The sequence below is a fragment of the Oenanthe melanoleuca genome, chromosome 7 (genome assembly GCF_029582105.1).
Source record: "Oenanthe melanoleuca isolate GR-GAL-2019-014 chromosome 7, OMel1.0, whole genome shotgun sequence".
Taxonomy (NCBI): Eukaryota; Metazoa; Chordata; class Aves; order Passeriformes; family Muscicapidae; genus Oenanthe; species Oenanthe melanoleuca.
Genome location: NC_079341.1, coordinates 3,779,011 through 3,800,600, shown reverse-complemented (window position 1 = coordinate 3,800,600; position 21,590 = coordinate 3,779,011). Strand labels below are relative to the sequence as shown.

The window sequence follows — 21,590 nt, the reverse complement described above, 5'->3', positions numbered from 1 at the left end:
GCCTACAAAGAGTAAATAAGTTACAATACATTTAAGAAACTTGAGTTTTGTTTGGCTTGGGAAACTCAGCAAAGCCCTTAATTTTTCAACAGCAGCACACCTTTAACACAGAGGAGCAGTGATGAAAGCATTTGAGACACCTGAGAGAGACCAAAAAACACCTCAAAAAAAAAAAAAAATATTCACCAAGGCTGCAGGTACATATATTTTGCAAAGAATAAATGAAGCTTAAAAACCATAGAAAATGTTAACACAATGAACATGAGAATACTAAGTGTGTTAGAGGCTTTTGCATGACTTCATTCTAGATCTTTTTATTCCTAATTTGACTTTTGGTTTCAGTCTGGATTATAAAGAAGATTTAAAACACACATACTTTTTTCCCTTCCCATGAAGCCTTCCCATTAATAAAAAGGAAACAAAGAAAATGAAGAAAGTGAGTAGTAAAACTTTTACAACATAATAAAGTACATCAGAATCCCAGTGCAGCACAATCGGAATTGTCTAAAGATGCTGAATTATGGGTGGTTGTCATATAAAGTTCAGACCACGGTATTAGAAATCATATTCTCCAGCAACGTGTATATAATTGAGAGATCTTCATCATAACCCTCAGTTTAAAGGCTCATAAAACTGCGCTTTACCCGTAATTTGCAAGAGGAAAGAATTCTTAAAGGAAAGTAACATCCTTTTCTCAGAAAGACTCTGAAAGCGACACACTGTGCATTTTTAAGCAACTCTAGAAGCTCTGTCTTCCACGGATTTGGGTAGGGCATTATACTAACCCTCAGTTTAAATAGATAAATATGTATCTGTAGTACACACAAACCAGAAAGAAAATTAGTATCACATAGAGAGGAACAGTCTATATGCTGGAAGCAAAGCACATTGCATGTTTCAGGACTGTAAGTGCAGAGGTTACATTAAGGTAACTATCTTGATGTAACACTGTAACCAATGCTTAAACAAGGTGGGAAACTCACACACACAGAAAATTAAGATTGTTACTTTTATGAAACTGTGTAAACTCGATTTATCAACTTCCCAGATATAACAGGAGAACAATTCTATAAATATTATTAGCTCTGGAAACTCTCGCTGTACAGATGCACAAAACTCTCAGTTTCTACCCAACATTCTAAACCGAACTCCTTTCAGTTTGTTATAATCGACTATAGTTTTATAAATAAAATTTGTTTGTTTTCGAATAAAGCTACTTCAGGCTGTTTTGGGAAGCAAAGTAAGTAATAGTAATAATAATAATAACAACAATTTCTATTTGGATTTCAGAACCTGAGGAGACAAAACTAGCACATGTCAAGCCTACAGTTTTCCTACCTGGAGCAGGTAAGGACCAGCTCTCAAATGGCACCTTGGGATAGTTCAGACTAGCAATCCCGTTCATGTTTAGATGAGACACCAGCACAAACAAAAACAACAACAACAAAAAGAATCTTCCCTGTCCTCCCTCCTCTGTTATTAGCAAAGCCAACAGCAGTGGCTAAGACCTGGTAAGCAAACCAAGGAGCAGGAGGACCAGACCAAGCCAGCCCTCATCTGGAGAGAAACAGGCTTAAGAGGAGACTTACTGCCTGCCATGTGACAGGGGGAGGTGTGCTGCCCATTGGGAGTGCTGGAGGTGAGGTCGATGGCCATGCCGCAGTGCTCCCTTTCAGGCGAATAGTCATTGTCACCTGCCAGCACAACACAGGTCCCCGTGAGTTTTCATCCCCTTCTTCAGCAGACACACACCAAGATTCAGAACCACGACCCACTCGCTCCCTTTGCCCCTGCCCTTCCCTCCTTTACTTTCAGAGCCTGTCAAATCTCAACTCTCAGAAGCCCCAAGTAAATATCTGGCTGATTTTCAGAGCCCCCTCAAAGTTACTGTCACCAGTCTTTTACACACACTCCTACAGCAAACCTTGTCCCAGTTGCTTGGTTTTAAGTAAGTTAGGATTACTTTTCCATCAGCAGACAGGGAGAATGTAATAGTAATAGTAATAGTAATAGTAATAGTAATAGTAATAGTAATAGTAATAGTAATTCACCATACAGACCTTCCCCCCAAAGCTCTGGGTTAACTGATAGTTAAACAAAGCACTTACACAACCCCTCCAACACAGAAAACAAGAGAAATACATATGGAAAGGCATAAAAAGTTTTTGGCTGCAGATTGAATTTTGGAGACAAACTCTCTCATTTGCAAAGTTCATTCACCCCCATAAAATATTTAAACCTAGAGATATTCACCCATGCACCCATCCCCATGCATTTCTCAGTCATACAGAGAGTTTATATTTAAATGCTACTAATTCAGTGTCAACACACACACTGTACACAGGAAGCTAAACTTTCAGGTATCTGCATTACACAAAGGAGAGCAGGAAAAGAAAAGTAATTCAGAATAATCAAGCAAAATGAGTACTTACATGTAATATATCCATCAACAGCCTCTGCTTCCATAGTCAAAGTGCAGTGCTGCAAGGCAGAAAAGTACACCCTCAGAGACGCCTGTCAGTATCAACCATTAAATGATTAAACTTACTTAAAGCCCTAAGTAGTTGCCCATTTTATTGCTGTTGCAACCACTGCCTAGAGAAACACACAAGTACACTGCATGTGCTCGTTTGCAAATCACTGAACTCTTCCCGTAAATTATGTGAGCAGACATGCAGCTGCCTCCTGGCCAGGTGGCACCTGGATCATCCTGGTCTCACCATGCCTCTCTCTCTCCGTGCCCCACTCACATTTTTTCCTGATCTGAGAGTTTTTCCCTGACTTTCTGCTCGTTTGTTCAAGCTAGGATGGTAATGCTTCATCAATTATCTGCTCTATCTGCAGCCAGAACAGACTTTGAGGATATGGATACTACTAACAATTGCTCTTTTCACATGCACTGCAAGAGACTGCCTCCTGGTCTAAACAAAATAAACCCTCCTGCGTCCATTCCCCTTGGACAGAGTTGTTCCAGCCTGGTCTCACACCCCTGTGTGCACACACACCTGTACACACACCTGTTCACTCTAACCCTATTTATTTGCCACAGCACAGGGCCAAACATCACATTTCATACTCCCAGATCACGCATTTTGTGGTGTGAAGCAATCTTAAAGTTTCTGGAAGCACTTTGCTGACACAGAACAAGCTATTACTTTCCCGAAACCCAAGTAACTGTATAGAATGACACCCCCTAGCTATCATTTGATATATATTGTGGGGGGGAGGAAAGAAAAAAAAAAAAAAAGAGAGATCAATAATTATAACTATGTTCTTTTAAGTGGAAAAGTTAAGAATCTGACATGACCAGAGGAAAATTTTATTTCCTCTCTCCCTCCATGGCCTCTTTTTTGCCTTTAGTTTCAAAACTCTCACTGCACTAGGCAGCTAAATTATTCACAATGAGCCATTTCTGTATTGATCGCCAAGTATATTTAGCCCTGGCTCCTGGAATTTCTCCATTACTTACTGGAAAACAGGCAGCTTCACTTCTTGTCTCCAAAACCACTTCCCTCCCCCTCCCTTAACCCTCTTTCCTTCCCCCCCCTCCCCGCCTTTCCCCCAATAAATAAATACTTTTCTCTGTGCTCTTCTTTGGTATAAAGCAGATCAAATTCCCAAGGCATTCAGCACATAACACTTAAATTTCAACCTGCCTAGCTGCTACCAAACTCTCTTCAATTACTGATTTTCACAACTCTTAAAAAGAAATCTCAAAAATTAAAAAAAAAAAAAAGCAAAAGTTTTCAGAACAGGTAAGCCACTTCCTCAAGCCCTCCAAAATTACCTTATCTTCCCCCTAGTCCAGGTAGGCAGGCACACACTGAGAAAAAGAAAGAAACATCAGAAGCAACAGGGAAAGATCATCCCAGCCAATGAAGTGGAAGGAAGAAAAGGGGAGGAAGGGAGGAGGAAGAGAAAGGAAGACAAAAAGAAACACAGAAACATCCATAACCTAAATTAAAACACGGCTTGATTTTCATTTTTTTATTTCTTCAATGGGAGGAGGAAGAGGAAGAGGAGAGGGAAAAGAAAAAGTTTGGTCACCATTTTTAGGCTGGTGATGGCAAATCCCAGTTGCTGAGCCTCTCCACAAGGAATGGAGGGAGAGAGTTTTGCTCGAACTGAAGACACAGAAAGATGGAGAAAGTTGGTTTTTTTTAAAAATGGTTTTTTAAAGGAGGGGGGAGAAAGGGGGGGGAAAGAAAGACGGGGAGGGGGAGAAAGAGGGGAGAGAAACTCGCCCCCGCCACTTACAGGTGGGGCATGCGGAGCCGGGAAGCCCCGGGATGAGCCGGCGGGGCAACTCGCTCAGGAATGGCACATACTTTGAAGGAAGATGAAGAAGGGAAAAAAAAAAAAAAAAAAAAAGAAAAAAAAAAGAAAAAAGAAAAAAAAAAAAAAAAAAAAAGAGGGAGAGGGAGGGAGGGAGGTCAGCCGGTGCTACAGCAATGCGATTAACTAGCGCGGAGAGAGAGAGAGGAAAACTTGATCCACCGGTTCCTTACGGATTCCACGGGATCGGGGGGGAGCGCAGGGAATGCGGGCGGGATGGGAAGAGGGGATGCGGGCGGGATGGCAGCAGGGGGCCCGGCGGGCGCACTCACACCCCGCGCAGCGAACCCGGGCCAACTTCCCCGGAGCGCCGCTTCGGCCCTGGGCGACGCCGGGCTCCGCGCCTCATCCTGCCTCTCCCAGCCCCTGCCACAACCTGTCAAAGTCGTGGAAGTGCTGCCTCGCTTGTCATTTTGCTCCCTTTCCCCCCGTCTCCCCGCCGCAGGCCGCAGCCCCCCGGGGGCGCGCAGGTGGCGGCGGGCGCTGAGGGAAATGGCAGCGGGGCCGGGCTGGCTAACGGACCGGCGAGACCCGCCGCCGCCTCTGCCCCTGCTCCTTCTTGGTCTTGGTGGCGGGGGATGGCTGTTTGTTTGTATATATTTTAATTATTTTTTTATATTTCGGGCTAACAGCAGCAACAAGTCATCGGCGCCCGCGGGGATGCTGCACAGCCGCGCTCGGCGCGGGGACCCTCCGCACACACAGACCCGCACGGACGGACCGAGCCCCGCGTCCCGCCGGCCCCGGAACGGAGCTGTCCCTCCTCCCGCCGGGGAAAGGGGGACCGGGGAGGGAGAGGAGAGGAGGGGAGGAAGGGAGGGGAGAAAGAAAAAGAAATAATAAGAAGCCAGGCGCAGATTTACCTCAGCCGCGCAGGCAGTGAGTCAGTTCCATCCCCCTTTTGTTTGTGTGTTTATTAGTGTCGGCTCCCTCTGCCCAGTGGAGGTGTGTTTGTGCACGGCAGTTGGCTGTGGGGGGACTAAGGCGGCGGAGGAGCCGTAGCTAAGGGTAATCCTGTTTTTACTTCCTCCATCTTCAGAGAGCAGAGGGTTAGCCTGGGACAGCTGGTCAAACCCCGAGAAACCGATCCGGCGGCGGCGGCGGCGGCGGCCGCTCTCCCTCCCTCCCACAGACACACACACACAGACACACACTCATTCGCTCCCTCCTTCACACGCTCCCTTCCTCCCGCACACACAGATACGCGCACTCCCTCCCTCCCTCCCTCACACGCACACACACTCCCTCGCAGATACGCGCACTCCCTCACACCCGCACACACCTCCTCCCTCTCACACACTCCCTCAGACACACACTTGTCCCTCCCTCAGCCTCAAACCCACACACACTCATTCACTCCCTCGCACCGAGTGCCGTCCCCCCCGCACACACACACGGGGCTCACACTCTCCCTCACGCACAGCCAGCCCCTCGCCCATTGTCACTCCGTCACACTCAGCCCTTCACACACACGCAGCTCTTCCCTCAAAGTCCCTCACACGGACACACTCGCTGCCTCACCCGCACTCACTCAGTCCCTCACACACACACACACACACACACACGCTCATATTCAATCCCACAGACGCTCAGCCGCGCTCAGTCCCTCACACGCTCACACCCTCGCTCTCCCCCCTCACCCCCTTTGCCGCCCCGCGGCGCCTCATCCCCCGCGGGGCCGGCGCGGCGGGGGGCGGGTGCCCGCAGCCGGCGCGAGGCCGCTCAGCGCGCTCGGCAATCGATTACAGGACAAGTGCGGCCGCCGCCACAGCGCGCGCCCCGCGCCTCACGCGGGCGGGCGGGCGGGAGCGCGCGCCCTCAGGGCACGGCCCCCTCAGGGCCCGGCACCCCTCCGGGCACCGCGACCGCCGCAGTCGCGATTAAACACTTCTGTGTTTGTGTATATAACCGGCCGGGGGCCGACCGCGCTTGGGGGTTAATTAAACACTCGCGGCCGCTACGAGCGGAGTTGCCGCGTAGAGACGGCCCCGGGTGCGGGTGAAACCTCTACGTGCCATCCCGCCCCGCTGCCGAGAATTCGGTGTAAAAATCAGACTTGTTGTCCTGAGGGCTCTGCCCTGCAGCCAAGGCTGAAGGAAGGGCCCCGAATATTTCCTAAAGCGAGGGGATATTCCCACACTGAGGAGACACCCCCACACTTGTCTGAGGGTGAGTGTCTGAAGTTTTCCCTGCTTTCCACAGGTCCTGGATCAGGTGCAGCAGCATTGTCCTGCTCTCTTCGCTTTGAGCTGCTGGGCACTGCTAATGCCATCATTAGGCATCAGAGTTCATGGCCCGTTCAGAAGCTGAGGTTGTGTCTGTCATGCTTGATATCCATGGACATCATGAAATTTCAATTTGCAAAATTAAGCAAGCAAGCACTAGAAAGCATTGGGTTCAGGCTGTCCATACACCCTTGAGCCTTTTGGGAATAATGGAAGAGTTATCCTTGATTTTGATTAGTGCCAAAGGAAAGTGACACATGCATTTTGCATAGTTTCAGACAAACACTGATGGAAGTACCACCATCACTGCATACCCACATTCTTTGTACATCAAAGGCTCTAGGTACTGGAAAAATTTGCTTTGAGGCAAAGTCTTAACTACCAAATCTTGAAGGAAAAGCTTTAACTCTTTCTCTCACTACACACAAACTACTGTTGGTAGAGACAAGATAAGCCCCAGGTTTTATTAGTGCTGCCCCTTCACATCAAATGAGATTCTGCTTTGCAGAATAGCAGCAGAGCCACCCAACCCTGAGAGAGGGAGACAAACCCCACTTTGGAAAAGACACCAAATGATTCAGCCAGCCCAAGACACTAAAGTTAATTGACAGCTCTCTGCCCAACACCACAAATTTGAGCCAATTAGTCATTATGCCACATCTGTGAAGTGGGTTTAACTTAACTCTTCTCATTTTGCATAGGAAGAAGGCAGAAAGGTCAGGGGACTGGCCACAGAGAGCACTCAGAGCTGAGCCTAGAAAGCAGACCTCGTGTTTCCCACGCCTACGTATCAACAACTAGACTTGGCTTGCCTACACCAGAAAATAGACTGGCATAGCTGGAGCTGGGTAATTATACTGTAACAGTCTGTGCTGGAATAACTCTCCTTGCGGACACTCTCCTCCAGATGGAAAGTGACTTCCCAAAAACTGTCCAAATGAATTCACTCAACAGCACACACTTGGAGTTTTGTCTTCTCCCCCACCCCCCTTCCCCTCTTCATTTTGGGGGGTACAAATTCCTGAGATGTGGGTCTCGACAGCATTTTGAAGCCTTTGATCACTTTTACAGACCATTAAAAGCGGGGACAAATGCAAAACATGTCACTGAAATGCTACAAGTCTTGTTGTCAAGATTTTTATGGTGCTTTTCATCAAAATGTTGAAAACTGAAAGCTTCCAGCTGGCTCTCCTTACAGGTAATAACTTAATAGCTAACAGCTTTTCTCCCAAAGCTGCTGGAACCTGCTTGAGCCATGGAAGCTGATGGGAAAAGCCAGACCCATCCTCTACAGTAAATATTTTCTGATTTTTTTAATCCTGCTGCTCTGCAAGCTTTTGAAACCAAATGAAGCTGTGAAAACAAAGAGGAGTGACCAAGGGAAAAGTACAGGGCAGGCAGTAAAGTGACAGGACTTGGCTTTGTAAACCAGCTTGCTGACTCCAAGGGCTGCAGAGATGAGCACATCCCCACTACAGCAACACAGGGCTGAATCACTGGTTTCAAGGCAGAACTTGGCTCTGGGCTGTAGCAAGAGCTCCACAGTGATTTACACTGCCTAGCTCAGCAGAGCTGCTGTGGTGATCTTGAGGGCCAAATGAGGGCTTGGGGATCAACAGAGCCCAATTCACTTCCAACAGTGACCAGAGGTCTCTGCATGATTTTGGCCAAACCATTATTACCCTGTGTTTCAGCTCTGCATTTCTGAAACACAGCAATTAACGCAATGAGAGCTTTTCTTCTGCTGAGAAGTGTCCCAAGAGCAGCTCTCAGCTTTGCCACATTACAGAGTCCCTCTGATAGAGCCATTCCTGGAGCTCCTGGGAGTCCCTTTCCATTGTCATCCACAGGAGCTCAGCCCTGCCTGCCCTGGGACAGTGTCCTGCCACACAAGTCCAGCTGTCACCAGGTTCACAGGCTGTGCCAAAAACCACCTGCTCAAGAGCTGTGATGTCCTGAGCACTTGCTCGGTCTCCCTGAGCCTTGGTTTCCCTCCTGTGTACTGGAGATAACAGAACTCTCTGATCTCACAGGAGAGTTTAATTTCTCATCATTTGACAGCAATGTGTTTTGATAGGTTTGATGGGCTCAGCCTGTTTTCAGCTAAATATTTACACATTTAACCCATATATATGTGTGTATATATGCACATGCACGTGTGAGAATTATTATTCAAAACCTCCATCGTGCTTTTTATGTAAATTCTGGTTTCAAGTTTCTAATTTCCCTTTTTTATATGCCTGTATAAGGAAAAGGTGCTCTAGGAGTTCACTCCCAAAACCTTCTATTGGGTATTCACATAAACTGTAGCTCAGCACAGCATAAGCTCCAGACTTCTGTGTACTTAGGAAATTAAAAAAGACCAATGTGCCACAGTGTTGCCTTGGACAGCACCGAGCAGGGCAGAGCAGCAGACCCCTGCTTTGGCTCTCTTGCTATTAGGCTGAGCCCCCTCTTCCCTTCCCACAGAAGGGGCACTTTGAAGACAAACTGGATCCAGTCCCAATATACTTTGAAGAGGACAAACACAAACCTTTCTTTACTTAACTGTGCATTGGGCAATCTAAAAACCATGTTAGCACTAATCTATTTATTATTCCATCTCCTCCTCTTCTCTACAATGAAGCACTGTTTTATGCTCATATGTATAAAAAAATGGACCTATAAAGAAAATAATGGACATCCTTGAATACCTTCAGACTGTACTCTATTAATTTTAAAAGAGATGCAACATACTGTACCCCTTGTATTTCACCAAGATAAAAGCCTATAGATTAATTCCTATTAAAACAGTTGGTATTTTCAGGATATGCAGATGTAATTTATGGAGAGGCATAATAATCATATTAGCTCAAAGGCTACAGAAACTGTAGATCTGTGTCTGTTACTGTAGTTGTACAGGCATTCATTGTACAGAGAGCAGTTGGAAAGGCAGAGTATGTAATCTGAATACTAAATTTCTGAATAGTTTCTCACTTGGGCTGGTTGGGCTTTTCAAGCGCAGCGGATGCTTTGTGGGGGACTTTGTAAAACATTCTGCTAATATATCACATGGTTCCTGTATTTTCTTCTCTTATCTTTACTGTCAGAGCTTTATTCATGAAGACACAATATTTGATTCTTAAAAGGGCACCAGCTCCTGCTCTCTGCTCTCCACCTGAATTCAGTGTGCTCTGTGTGAGACTATTTTTACAACAAATACTTCTTCCTTTCTCTATAAAGTGGACAGCTTTAGGTGTATATAACCCAGAAGTATACAAGAAACAGATCTTTTCCCTCACCCTCACATATTCCAATTGCTATATCCAAGTTACTTGGAAAATAGTATTTTCTTTTTTATCATCCACAATAAAAGTGTACAGATTTTGTCTTTTATTATAGAGATATAAATGTATATGGATATTTCATTTATGAGGAAGGGAAATTCTAAAGTGTCCTAACAAAATTTAATTATGATACAAGCTACTAACAGAGAATCCTTGAGCCTGGGATCATTTTTATTCGTTGCTTGTACAGCACCTAGCAAAATGAGGATTTATGCATGACCTAGCTTCCCACTTAGTACTTCAACAAAAATAAGAATTAACTCTTGCTCTGCCTATGGCTGGAAAACACAGTACCTACAGAATTATATACTTCCCATACTTCACAGAGAACACCACAGAATTATGAAGTGCATGAAGCAGCCAATAAAGAAGTGTGCTGGATCTATTTAAATTACTGGACCTGCTGGAGGCATTTAGGCAGAGAGACAGTTGTTACTCAAGCTAAAATTTGGCAAAATGACAGGTGTCAATTTTGTTGAGTATTGCAAAGTACCAGGGAACATTCAGTGACAAACGACCAGGCTCACAGCTTTGCAACAGCTGGAAATTTGATGGGAATGGAGTTCTTCCACTTTTCTATGGCAGGATTACTATGAATGTTGGTCAAAAGTTGCCATTTGGGTTTGAAAGGGCTTCTACAATGCAGAAGGCTTCTACCAAATTTGGCTATGAACATCATGGGAGCAGATCTTGTAGGGCTTCCAACACTGGGTTCAGCCTGCTCTGTTCATGCTGGATGAAACACAGACTAGATACATACATTTCTGTACTTGAAAAGAGTTTCTACTACAGCTCTTTAAAGCCTGGCAAAGAACTGAGGAATAAGGACATTTTCTTATTGAACTCAGCCTGCCTGTAAGTGCACAGCACTGGCCAGTGTCTTCCTCGGGCCCAGGAGCCACAGGGGTGCCCCAGGCCAGCCTGGCAGGAACCTCAGCAGCCCAGGATCCATCCCACAGCACCCAGGCAAGAGATGCTGGCCAGTCTAACCAAGAACCCCGATTTTCAGGCAAAGCTGTGTTAAATGAGCTCCTGAGCCATGGTAGGAGCATGGGTGAAGGCCCTAGCTGAGGCTGATCAGGGTCACTTAGGTCTGTTAGTGCCAACCCAGCTCGAATTCTGTAATAGTTTACCTGAGTGAGGCCGTGACCTCGTGAAGTGGCTGTGCACACTGTCACTTTGCAGGAGCTGGTACAAAATCATTGAATCATTTAGGTTGCAAGAGACCTCTAAGATTGAGTCCAGCTGTTGCCCCAGCACTGCCAGGCCCACCACCAGCCCATGTCCCCAAGTGCCACGTCTCCATTAGTTAGGTGTCCCCTCCTCTGCTGGGAGAGCAGTGCTGTGCATGAGGGGTGTAACTGGTGTGCTGAGCTCACATCACACCTTACTTTGCAGGAGCTTGCAGATCTCCCTGCAAGTTAAACAGGCTGTTTTCCCTGATTCTACTTGGGTGGTTGCAGGGCCTTTCTTCAAAGCACCTGAAGGATGTCCTGTTTAATCATTTCAGTCCTCACTCACCACATTTCCAAAAACAACACCACTCCTGTTCAGTGTGCATAGCTACAGAAAAGTCAGCACAAATCTATGGGAATGTACTTTACCCTCGTTCATTCTTGTTCCTCTTCCTTCTCTGCTTTTCCAGTATCAAGCCAGCGCTCGCAGAGAGCCAGGAAGAGGCTAGGTTGCTAAAACTGGTTTCTGTGGACATCAGGGACTGTACAGGTAAAGCATCTTCCAGCCTGACAACTCCTGCAGGTGTGTGACTCCACAGTCTGACCCCATTCAGGGGATGGGCGCAGCAGTCCCAGGTCAGGGATTAGTCAGTCCCCTCTGAGCTGTTCAGCACCAGGCATGCACTCAGAGGGGGCAGTGTGAAGGATCACAACTGCATTGAGCACTGGGAGTGAAAAGCTGCCATATTCTTTAGATCCCTGTAGAAATGGTGTGTCACGAGTCTCATGGGCAATGAAGTCAGAACATAAAATAATCTGGGAAAACAAAAACGCCCAGCCCTCCACCTCCAGAAGAGGCACAGCTGAGCCAAAGGCTGACACTGTCATCTCAGAGATGAAGGACAGCCTGGGGCCTAGGCCCAAGTCTGGACTGTGGGTGGCTAGCTGACAAATGCTTTGCTTCAGAGGAGGGTATTAATTTCCCCCTCCATTTACAAGGGCTATTCTATTCTATAGACACCTTGCTTAGCCTCCTATTCCTCACCTGCTTCCAGAGTCCATGGAAAAGACTGATGTGTCCATTTTGCAGCTCCAGTCACCAAAATTGGATTCCTGCTTGTAGTCACTCTCCAGAGGAGCATTTCTTTCTCTGGTGACTACATATACCAGCTGGCTAAATTATTTCCTTACAGTGGATGAATATCCCTGTCCATACTTCTGTTCTTCACTGAGAAAATAAAGCTGATGGTACTGCTTCTCCTCTGTCAACTGTGTTGAGAATCAGCAGCACCCCAGGGGCAGGGGCTTGGACACAGCTGGCTGGAGCCATGCCAGTGGGCAAAGGGACATTTTAAAAAGGGGTTTTTATGCCTCCTTCGTGCCTGTAAGCAAAGTGTCATCCTAGAAGTGTCCTGGGGCTCGATTGTGAAAAGAGACACCTGAAATTAACTGGCCACATAATCAGCTTTACACAGAGCTAGGTTAACTTTGATTAACCGCAAATAACAATTTAGATCATAAAAATAAAACATTAGCATATTTTTATGCTCCTCTTAGCACTGCATGAAGCAACATGTGACCACAGCCTTTTAAAGCTGCATGTTAACTTTTATTGCAAAGCTTTGCCCTGTCTTGCTCCAGTAGCAGAGCTGATGGAGTGCTCCACAGCCCTTTTTAGGAGACTGATTCTTTTAGTGGTATAAGACCTCTTCGTTTTCCAAAGTTTTATTTATTATTCTTATTTTACTTGAGGGAAGGAATAGCATTTCTCTACATCCACACATTACCCACACATAACTGTGCAAGCAAAGAAAACATAACTTCATTCTTGTGGTTTGAAAATGCCTCCTTTTTCCTGTTTATTTTTTTGTTTTTAGGAGGGCAGCGTTTCTATTTTTTAGTTCTCCTTTGGGGATATAAATCAATGAACACATAATTTGGTCTCTATATTAAAGAGACAATCTTTTGCTTCTGGCTACATATGTGGTCATTTTCTTCTGAGATGTGTGTTTCTTTCTATTTATTAGTAACTTTAAGGGATTCTTCCAAATTAAATTCTGGGTGGTGGATTGATGGCTAAAGAAGACATTATTTTATCAGGTATCTTTTCTTCAGTGCACAGACCTGAGCTTATACCACTAACATGAACAGATTCCTCCTACTGACCTCAACTGAAAAGACTCCATCTAAAATCTACAAAAGTAGAAAAAAAAAAAAAAAAATAAAAGACTCAAATTTGCAGCATCATGAATGAGGACACAAATAGAAAATATTTTTCAGATATTATCGTCATTTTGTTTTCAGAATTACCCTCCTCATTGCTTTTCCTAGTTTATTGCATCCATACACAAGTAAGGAGTATTATTCTCAGAAAAAGACTTCCTCATGCCAAACACTCACAGAGTGGATTAAGAAGTCCTATGGAAACCCGAGGTCTCAGCTTAATCCTTGCATTATAAAGGCAAATGCTTTTCCTAGTGGCTTGCTGCTGGTTTGTTGGGCTGGTTTTTAATTCAACAAAGGTTGGATTAAAAGGCCTGGTTTTTAATTCAAGAAATTTTACATTCAGCTTTGAAGTTTTGTTAAAAATAGCTGTTGAAAAAGATTCTTAAAATCAGATGATGTTTTCTATGGAAATTTTATCCAAACTAACTTTAGGTCCTTAATATTGACTTGATCTTTAAGTGATTTCTGCACTATACTGAGTTAGCTTAATTGTCTGGCTACATAATCACAACCTTCCAGTGAGATTACCCAAGAAGGCTCATGCGAGACTTTTGCACATTTACACATATAACCCTTTAAAAGAAAGCATTTTTCTGGCTGTAAGTGGTGGCTTCCTCTTTTGTAAGACAAAAGAGCTCTGTTGAAAACCCTTATTTAGTTGTTGTTGCCCTAAAATCAGAGATACCGAAAGAGGAAAACTGACTTGTCTAGGAATTACTGCCTGTAACTGCTCTTAAAGTAGACAGAGCAATGAAAAAACTGAGTACCAAGCTGTGGGTCTGACCTCATATTTCTCAATGGGAATGGTTTTTTCCACTGCCTCCTTTAAAAGGTGGTTTCTCACTTTAGATAAGGGAAACTCCATCAGCTGCTTCATAGAGCAAAACTGACACCCACTGGCCACCCCCAGTACTTGAAACATTTTGAGCAATCGAGCAATCCTGGCTTCAGGGCACAGCAGGACAAAGGAGAGGTGGAACAACTTCCCAGCTCATCTCAGCCCTCCTTCCTCCCAGTGCACGACCTCGGCTTAGTCAGTGGTAGCCGCAAAACCCCACAGCCCCAAAGTGGAAAAACACATGATGTCAGCTCGAGCTCCCTTTGGCTCCTTAGCGACTCAGTCATAAAAACGCCTTTACATGACAAGTATCAGGGCTCCCATCCCTTTCTCTTCAAAGCTGGACCAGCTTAACTGACCATTTCCCCCCTGAAATATGAGCAGATGCTTCATTTGATCAATCTCAGCCTTTCAGTGCCCACGGTCCACCACATTTCCCTGCCTCATCTCTTTGCAAGTGCCTATCCATGTGCTGTGGCCACTCAGCCAGACTTGCTCAGTTGTGCTCTGGCACAATGTCTCTAATGCATCCCAAATTTCTCTGCAGAATCCTCTCTCCTCCTCAAACTTACATCAAGGCTCTCAAAGATAATGTTTCCTACCATGTGCTGTCGGCTGCGTGTTGTGTGAGGAAGTGTCTCCTCCTGCCTCCCTGTCACAGCACAGGCCAGAATTGCATTGGCATTTAGACATCTATTTTTTAATCACATCCCATGTTCATATCTGATTTGCCATCCGCTTAGGCACTTCCAATGGGATTGCCTTTTAAGTAGCTCCTTCCTACCAAATATCTTTGTTTTACATTATATTTATCTTCTCATGGAGAACTTCAATTTTCCCTGAGATTCAATCTGATTCTTATTTCCTCCTCATGTCATATATATATCATCATGCTCTACTCTCTATTACTCTTTGCTCCCGTCTGGGCTTTGAAACTCTTCTCCATTCTCTTATATGTTACTGATTTCATATAATACATAATATCCTACATAGAACATGTCACTGAGCTGAATGGTACATTATTATATTTTATGTAACCAGCACAGCTTTTACGCCTGTGTGATCAGTTTGCACTTTAGCTATTTTAAACGTCCTGGTAGTACATTATCCAAAATTTAAAGCATGGTATCTTGACAGCACTGTCCTGTTTCTTATCACAGCCTCCAGACAGTGTAGGGCAACTTACAGCATTAGACAGGGAAGAGTTTTTTTAACACTGAGCAGCTTCATCCATGCACACTCTTCCTGCTGGGCCAGAGTTGGATCAACCTCAAGGGAAAAAGGAAACTGGGGTAAACTGTGCTCTCTCTTTCTGAACACTTTCAGATCACCCAAGCTACTCTAATGCTTTTTTTTTTTTTCTAAATGCCTCATGGAAATTAATACTCTGACTTGATTTTACAGTTCTCCTTTTAGCTTTTAACTTCTCCAGGCAAGCAAAACAACCCCATCCACTCTCTTAGAAAAACTCGATCAAGTTACAAGTTTATTTGATGTCACATTATTGATGAACATTATTTGATGATGTTTCATAGTGAGTTAATTAATAAGTTGAAGGCAACATGTGACAGCTACCTCTCTAAACGACGGGCACTGTGTTGCTCTGTATTCCTCTAGTGCTGTGTATATCCACTTCAGCTTCAAAGAATTCCTCTTGGCTGCAGCCTGACTTCAGGACAGGCTGCATGGAGGCTGGGAATCCTTAGAAGAGCACAAATATCCCCGGACAGTGACATCAGGGGGAGCTGCCCAAAGACTTCAGGGACACTCATTGCCACCTATCCAGCATCACTATTACAAGGGAGGAAGATCCCACCCTGACTTCCCAAATCCTGGGTCTGAAGCATTAACCTTTGACAGAGGTCCCTGAGGGACAAGGAAGACAAAACCCTTTGGCCCTCTGGTGGGACAGAGGGGATGCCCTGTAGCCTCACTGGGGGGAACATGCTCTGTCCAGAGAGGGGGTAACATTTAACACCAAACCACAGCAGCAGATACAGCTCCCTTGCCTTCTTCCCTCAGCAGTAACACATTAAAATAACACCAAGCTTCCACATAAATGGATCATGGCAACGCATCATTTATTGATTTTCCTTGCTTGAAGCTTAGCCGTGATTTCAGGCATGCAAAAATGTATAACATCAGAACAATTTGTCTGTAAATTGTTCTTTATGTTAAACATGGAAGGGGAAAAAAAAGATGTTCAATAGAGTCCTGGGCTTTTCAGGCTATGCCTGAAAGTAATCGTGGGGTTGTGAGAATGCAGGTAAGTCCCCACCCTGATTCATGCCCACACAAATGATGCACTTTCTCTGCTGACTTCTGTTTGAAAATTCTTTTCCTTATTCTGACTAGATTTGTCTCTATACAGTGGAACTCCTAAGGGAGAGAACTGTTTTTATAGATGAACCTTGTGCTGTTTAGCTTTCAAATATCACTTTTCAAAGCAATTTCTGAAAAAGGACCCATCCCATCACCCTCCTGAGTATTAGCTTATTCAAAGTCCACAAAGAGGGACAATTTCCTCCATTTGGGAGCTGCACACAGGAGCTCTCAGCAGACTGACATCAACACATCTGAAGGTTTGGATGCTGAGAAGTCCCTCAGAGGGACAATATGGAGATCATCCAAAGTCACCTATCCATGTATTTCACAGGGATCACACCTGCATGGAAACAGCCCCCAGCCACTCAATGCTGATGTGTAAAGACTTAACCCATATCCCATATCCCATATCCCATGGGTTACTATGTGTTTATATGCACTCACCTGCTGGCTGAGTGTTCAGCCCTGTGGCTTCCCATGGCTTTGCTGGGATAGCACAGAGATCCAGTGATATGAATGATATGTATATATCATTTATATATAAGTATTTAAGTGTATATAAGTGATATGAATTCAGAGGGAAACTCCCAGAAGCCAGTTTTAACAGTGTTTTTAATGCAACCTTGTTTATAGACTCACAAGCAGAATTTCTATCATTTTACCAGCTTTTTCTCTGTTGTGAAACAAAGGCTTGCCTTTTACTTTGATTACTAAGTACTGCAGATGTGGCTGGGGTTTTTTGTCTTGTTCTTTCAGTGCTCCTTTCAGTGGCATGAAATACATAGACTTTTTCCTTTCAATTTTCATGTTTAGGTCTCAATTCAACAGAGTACTTAAACCAATATCTTCATTTGAATTTAGCCTTTTTTTTTCCATCCAGAAGTTGAATGAACTCCATAAGTGCCTCTTCCAGTCTAAATTAACCTTCCCACACATATTAATAGTTGCAGTACTTATATTTCCTGCAAGAGTCTCCCATGACCATCACAGAACAGAAGGACTGTAAGTTCTTATAATCCACTTATGCAAGAAGCAAGGACAGAGCAGAAAGAGCAACATAAAGTGCAGAAAAGAGCTGGTTTCCAAAGGACTAAGATTTTTTTGTAGTATCACAGCTGTCAGGGAGAGACTTCAAGGGAAATTGCACTCATCTCAATTTTTTTGCCCTTAATGCATATTTAAAATCCATCGCCGATTTCCAATCTTGCAATGACTCTTGTGTTTTGGGTGGTTTAATATTATCTTTAAAGGTTATTAGAAAAATAAATATGCTGATCCAAAGGTTCCCTGGAACTGCAGCCCGAGTTCTACCTTTTCATAAATAATGGGAGCACAGAGCCGAGGCACAGCGAGCACGTGGCTGGGCTATTTATTGCTTTTCTCTGGGGCACCATTTATCTTACAACCACTCCAGTTTACTTTTGGAAACGTGTCTGAGTGTAACACTTGCACAGGCACATTTTGAAAGCTGGCTCTGATAATTTATGTACTTTGTGTTAGGCAGCTTCCAGATCCTGTGGTATTTTTAAAGCTTCTCTTTCCACAACCATGTTCCCCATTTTCACTAAAACAAAGCAAAAAAGCCCACTTGCAACAGACCTAAAGGAAAACCTGTGGAGAAGAAGAATAAAATTTCAATCACATCACTCTCCACATCACATTAGTAATTTTGGGCCACAACTTACTCAACTAAGATTAAAAAAAAAAAAAAGGAAAAAGTTAGGATTTAGTACAAACTACCATGAATTTGTCACAATCATTAGTTCAGAGTAGGAGAAACAGAAGAAAACCAACCAGCTCTGCAAGTTTACTGTAGTGAAGGCATGTCCTTTATAGTATACCTGGACACATAGAAAAATGTGCAATTTGGTAGAATCTTTTCCATCAAAACTCTGAACTGTTGGGTTTTTTCCCTCCATTTATATTTCTGCCAGTCAAACTTGAAAAATGTCCACCTGAACTAAAGTTTGCTACTTTTGGAAACATATTTCATGATCTTGGGTCCTCAGTGTTCTCAAAAACAAACAAACAAACAAACAAACAAACAAACAAACAAACAAACCAGGTTGTTGAATGGCAATTAATGAACTGTTAATTTATTTTTTAAATTCAAATTTTATATTAGAAAATTGCTAAAAATGTTCAGCTAGTTAAAATCTTTATTCTTGCTGTTAATCTGGAGCTGCAGGCATGGCAACAGAGGGAAGAGAGGACAGAAACAAGAAGTACCCAGCTAAATCTCTGTGAAAGGAGAGCATGTGGAGATAACTAAGGAATAATTTTATTTGCTTACTCTGACCAAGCTTCCAACAATCAGTGATTTTTTAACCACAGTATTTACCAAATGAAATCAAGGCTACACACAAACACCAGGGTGTTCCAGATTACTTTTTCTCTGCGTATTTTATCCCCCCACACTAACTCAAGTTCACATGGTTGAGCATGAGCAGTTCCCAACAAGTGGCCCATTTATACCAGGAATTATCACATTTCTGGCCATTTTTTAGTTTGCCTACCAATGTCTATTTGTTTTAGGGTGCTGTAAGCCAATTTTGGCATGGCAAAAGCCACCTTATCATATTTTGATAAGAGGCCAGGTTATTATTTTGTGTAGTATCAGCTACTTCTCAGCAAGGGGATACACCTTAACATTTACACATGTACACCTTGGTGAGGGTGATTACCCAAAATTAAAAATGGATATTTTGAGGTGTGCTTTTCTGAAGGACCAAGAGCAGATGAAGAATTGCAGAAGCTGCCTGTGCAGTTGCATGTGTTTGCAGGGGATCTCTTGGAACCCTCCCAGGACAAAACACACTCCACATCGTCCCACTATCTCAGCTCCCAGTGCTCTCCAGATCCCCCTGTGTATGGCATCCATCCTTCCCAAGCTCTTCACCATCCCCAAAACCCCCAAGCAGGGTTCCAAGCTCCTGTCTCAAACCTGGGGAGGCGTGGGATGCCTGCTCTCTTCACCAGCCTGCAAACTTTCCCCAGTAAAGGTTACAGAGCCAGCAAGCAAGGGGTAATTTACAAAACAAACCCCAAAACTTTCCACCACACTTGAACTTTCTCTGTGGTGAAAAGCAGACAAGTTTGATGTTTATGATCAGTTTTTCCTGTTGTCATTGCAGAGTGATTGCAACTGCCATGGCACAGCCCTGCACAGCTGCTCTTTGAAAGCACCGGGGGTGGCAGCTGGGCAGCATTTGTGCAGGAATTAACAGCCCCTTCCTTTACTTACACACTGAAACAATACTTTAGAAGTCACCACAGAACACACCAGAAAGAGTTTAAATTGTAGGGGGGAAAAAATAGAGATACATCATAAAGATCAGGGTAGCATTTCTGTGCCTCACTTTGGGCATGGTAAAGTTTAAACCTGGGGGGAAATCCCAGTGGCGGGAATGAAGCAAGAGATGCTCAGGCATTGACCCAGGGATGAGGGTGGAGAAGCACTGTTCACCTCAGCTACTTTTCTTCTCCATTTGTCCACCCTAGAGCCTGTTTTTCTCTCTTTTTTTTTTTTTTTTATTCACACTGCATTCGGTTTCATTAGATGTTTATGACCCTATTATGGGATACAGTTTTGGATTACTATAATAAAAGGGAGTTGATAAAACTTCATTATCCATGGTGGCAGAGAAAGAATAAAATCTTACACCTTCAGGTTTGTCAATAACATTGGTTGTAATAACCTTTTTAAAAGCCAAAGTGTGGACACACATACAAAAACCCCTGAAAAACCAAATTCACTGTTACTGAATCCAGCATCAGAACATCACCACTGGAAAGTGGCATATCAGGCATAGCTTTAATAAAGCCACCATTTCTTTGTCATTGCATTTATTATTTTGGGGCAACCCCTTTTTGTTCCCTGTGTTATTAGGGTGGGAAATGTATGAGGAGTAAAGTACAGGAACATCATCTCAGCAAGGACAAATTTATACCTGAGTTGGGGTGTGAAACTCAGAAATTTCTGTGGTCTTTTCCTTTAAAAAATAAATTGCTAGTACTTTAATCATTTATCAGAAGGAAGAGAATGTTTGTTTCAAAGGCACAGAACGAGGGCTTTAAAATTAAACTCCGTTCATTTTCAGCTTCTGAGGGAATGCAGAAGTACCAAGGATTTTAAGATCTGCAGGGATGTTTTAGTTCCTTTATGTTCCACAGGTTAAAAAAATAAATAAATCTCTTTTCTTCCCTCTTGCCAGATGTGCAATAAGGGACATGCTGATAAAACTCACTCCTCAGATTATAGTATTAAATAAAAATAATAAAATACACTAGTTCAAAAATGCTGTATTAACAGCTCCTGGAAAGGAGTTCCTTCTAGGCCTCCCATGGCATTTTCAGATCTCCTTTTGTTTAGAAGGTGAGTTTGGCTGGGCCATGCAGCTCTGATACTGCTGCTGGTACCTGCTGCTGGGCCAAAGTACAAGATCCTCATGGGATGTACTGCACATCCCATTGTCTGGGCAAGGCCACAGGGAAGGGGTCTGAGAAGCAGAGCCTGGAATTCCCATGGGATTCAGGCTCCAGCACCGAAAGAAGAGTGCTGCAGCACAACCAAGGGCAGGCAAGTGAGGAGGGAATTGTGCTGCCAGGGTTTGGGGAAGGTTCCTGCAGGAGAACTGGTTGTGTCACATCCTGCAGAACGTTTGCCCAACATCAATCTGGAGGAGCATATTGGGCATGAAAAATCAGATCTCAGAGGGTCCTTTGAAAGCAGAGGGCTGGGTGAACTACCAGTTACCCCAGAGCTCAGGGCCAGTCACCTGGCTGCAGAGGGCTGCACAGAAACAGAGGTGTTGGCTGCACCTTCTGCCCTGCTCCACATGCACCAGCTCCTCATCACCCTCTCTGAGCCTCTCTGCATTTCTTGCCCTTCCTTCATTTCTCTCTCCCCCCAAAAAATCTTTCTCTGCAAGGGAGAGCCACCTCTATTTTAGCCAACTACTCTTGGCAGCTGTGGCTCCAGATGTGCTGGTGGGGAGCAGACCCCACCTGTAGGTGCCTCCCCTCTCCCCACCTGCTCCCAGTCATGAAAACTGAGGGTGCTGCTCATTCTGACAGTGGTTACTCCTCTGTCATATGGCCAAAATGCTCCCAGGTGTGTGGGAGCTGGGGAGAGAGGAAA

The 21,590-nt window shown here is 44.3% G+C and overlaps 1 protein-coding gene across 3 annotated transcripts in view; it reads right to left on the bottom strand.

The window, feature by feature from the left end:
- IKZF2 (IKAROS family zinc finger 2) overlaps positions 1-5,454 on the bottom strand; it is a 111,425-nt gene extending 105,971 nt beyond the window's left edge. Inside the window, exons 1-3 of one of the 3 annotated variants that reach the window (XM_056496583.1) lie at positions 5,199-5,454; positions 2,433-2,481; positions 1,590-1,694 (exon numbers count right to left, since the gene is read on the bottom strand). In XM_056496583.1, the coding sequence (XP_056352558.1) occupies positions 1,590-1,694; positions 2,433-2,466 (139 nt within the window). In that variant the 5' untranslated portion in view covers positions 2,467-2,481; positions 5,199-5,454. Of the gene's footprint in view, positions 1-1,338; positions 1,434-1,589; positions 1,695-2,432; positions 2,482-5,198 lie in introns of those variants that run through there. The other 2 variants (XM_056496587.1, XM_056496586.1) reach the window with 2 other exon arrangements.
- Between the last annotated feature and the right edge of the window lie 16,136 nt (positions 5,455-21,590).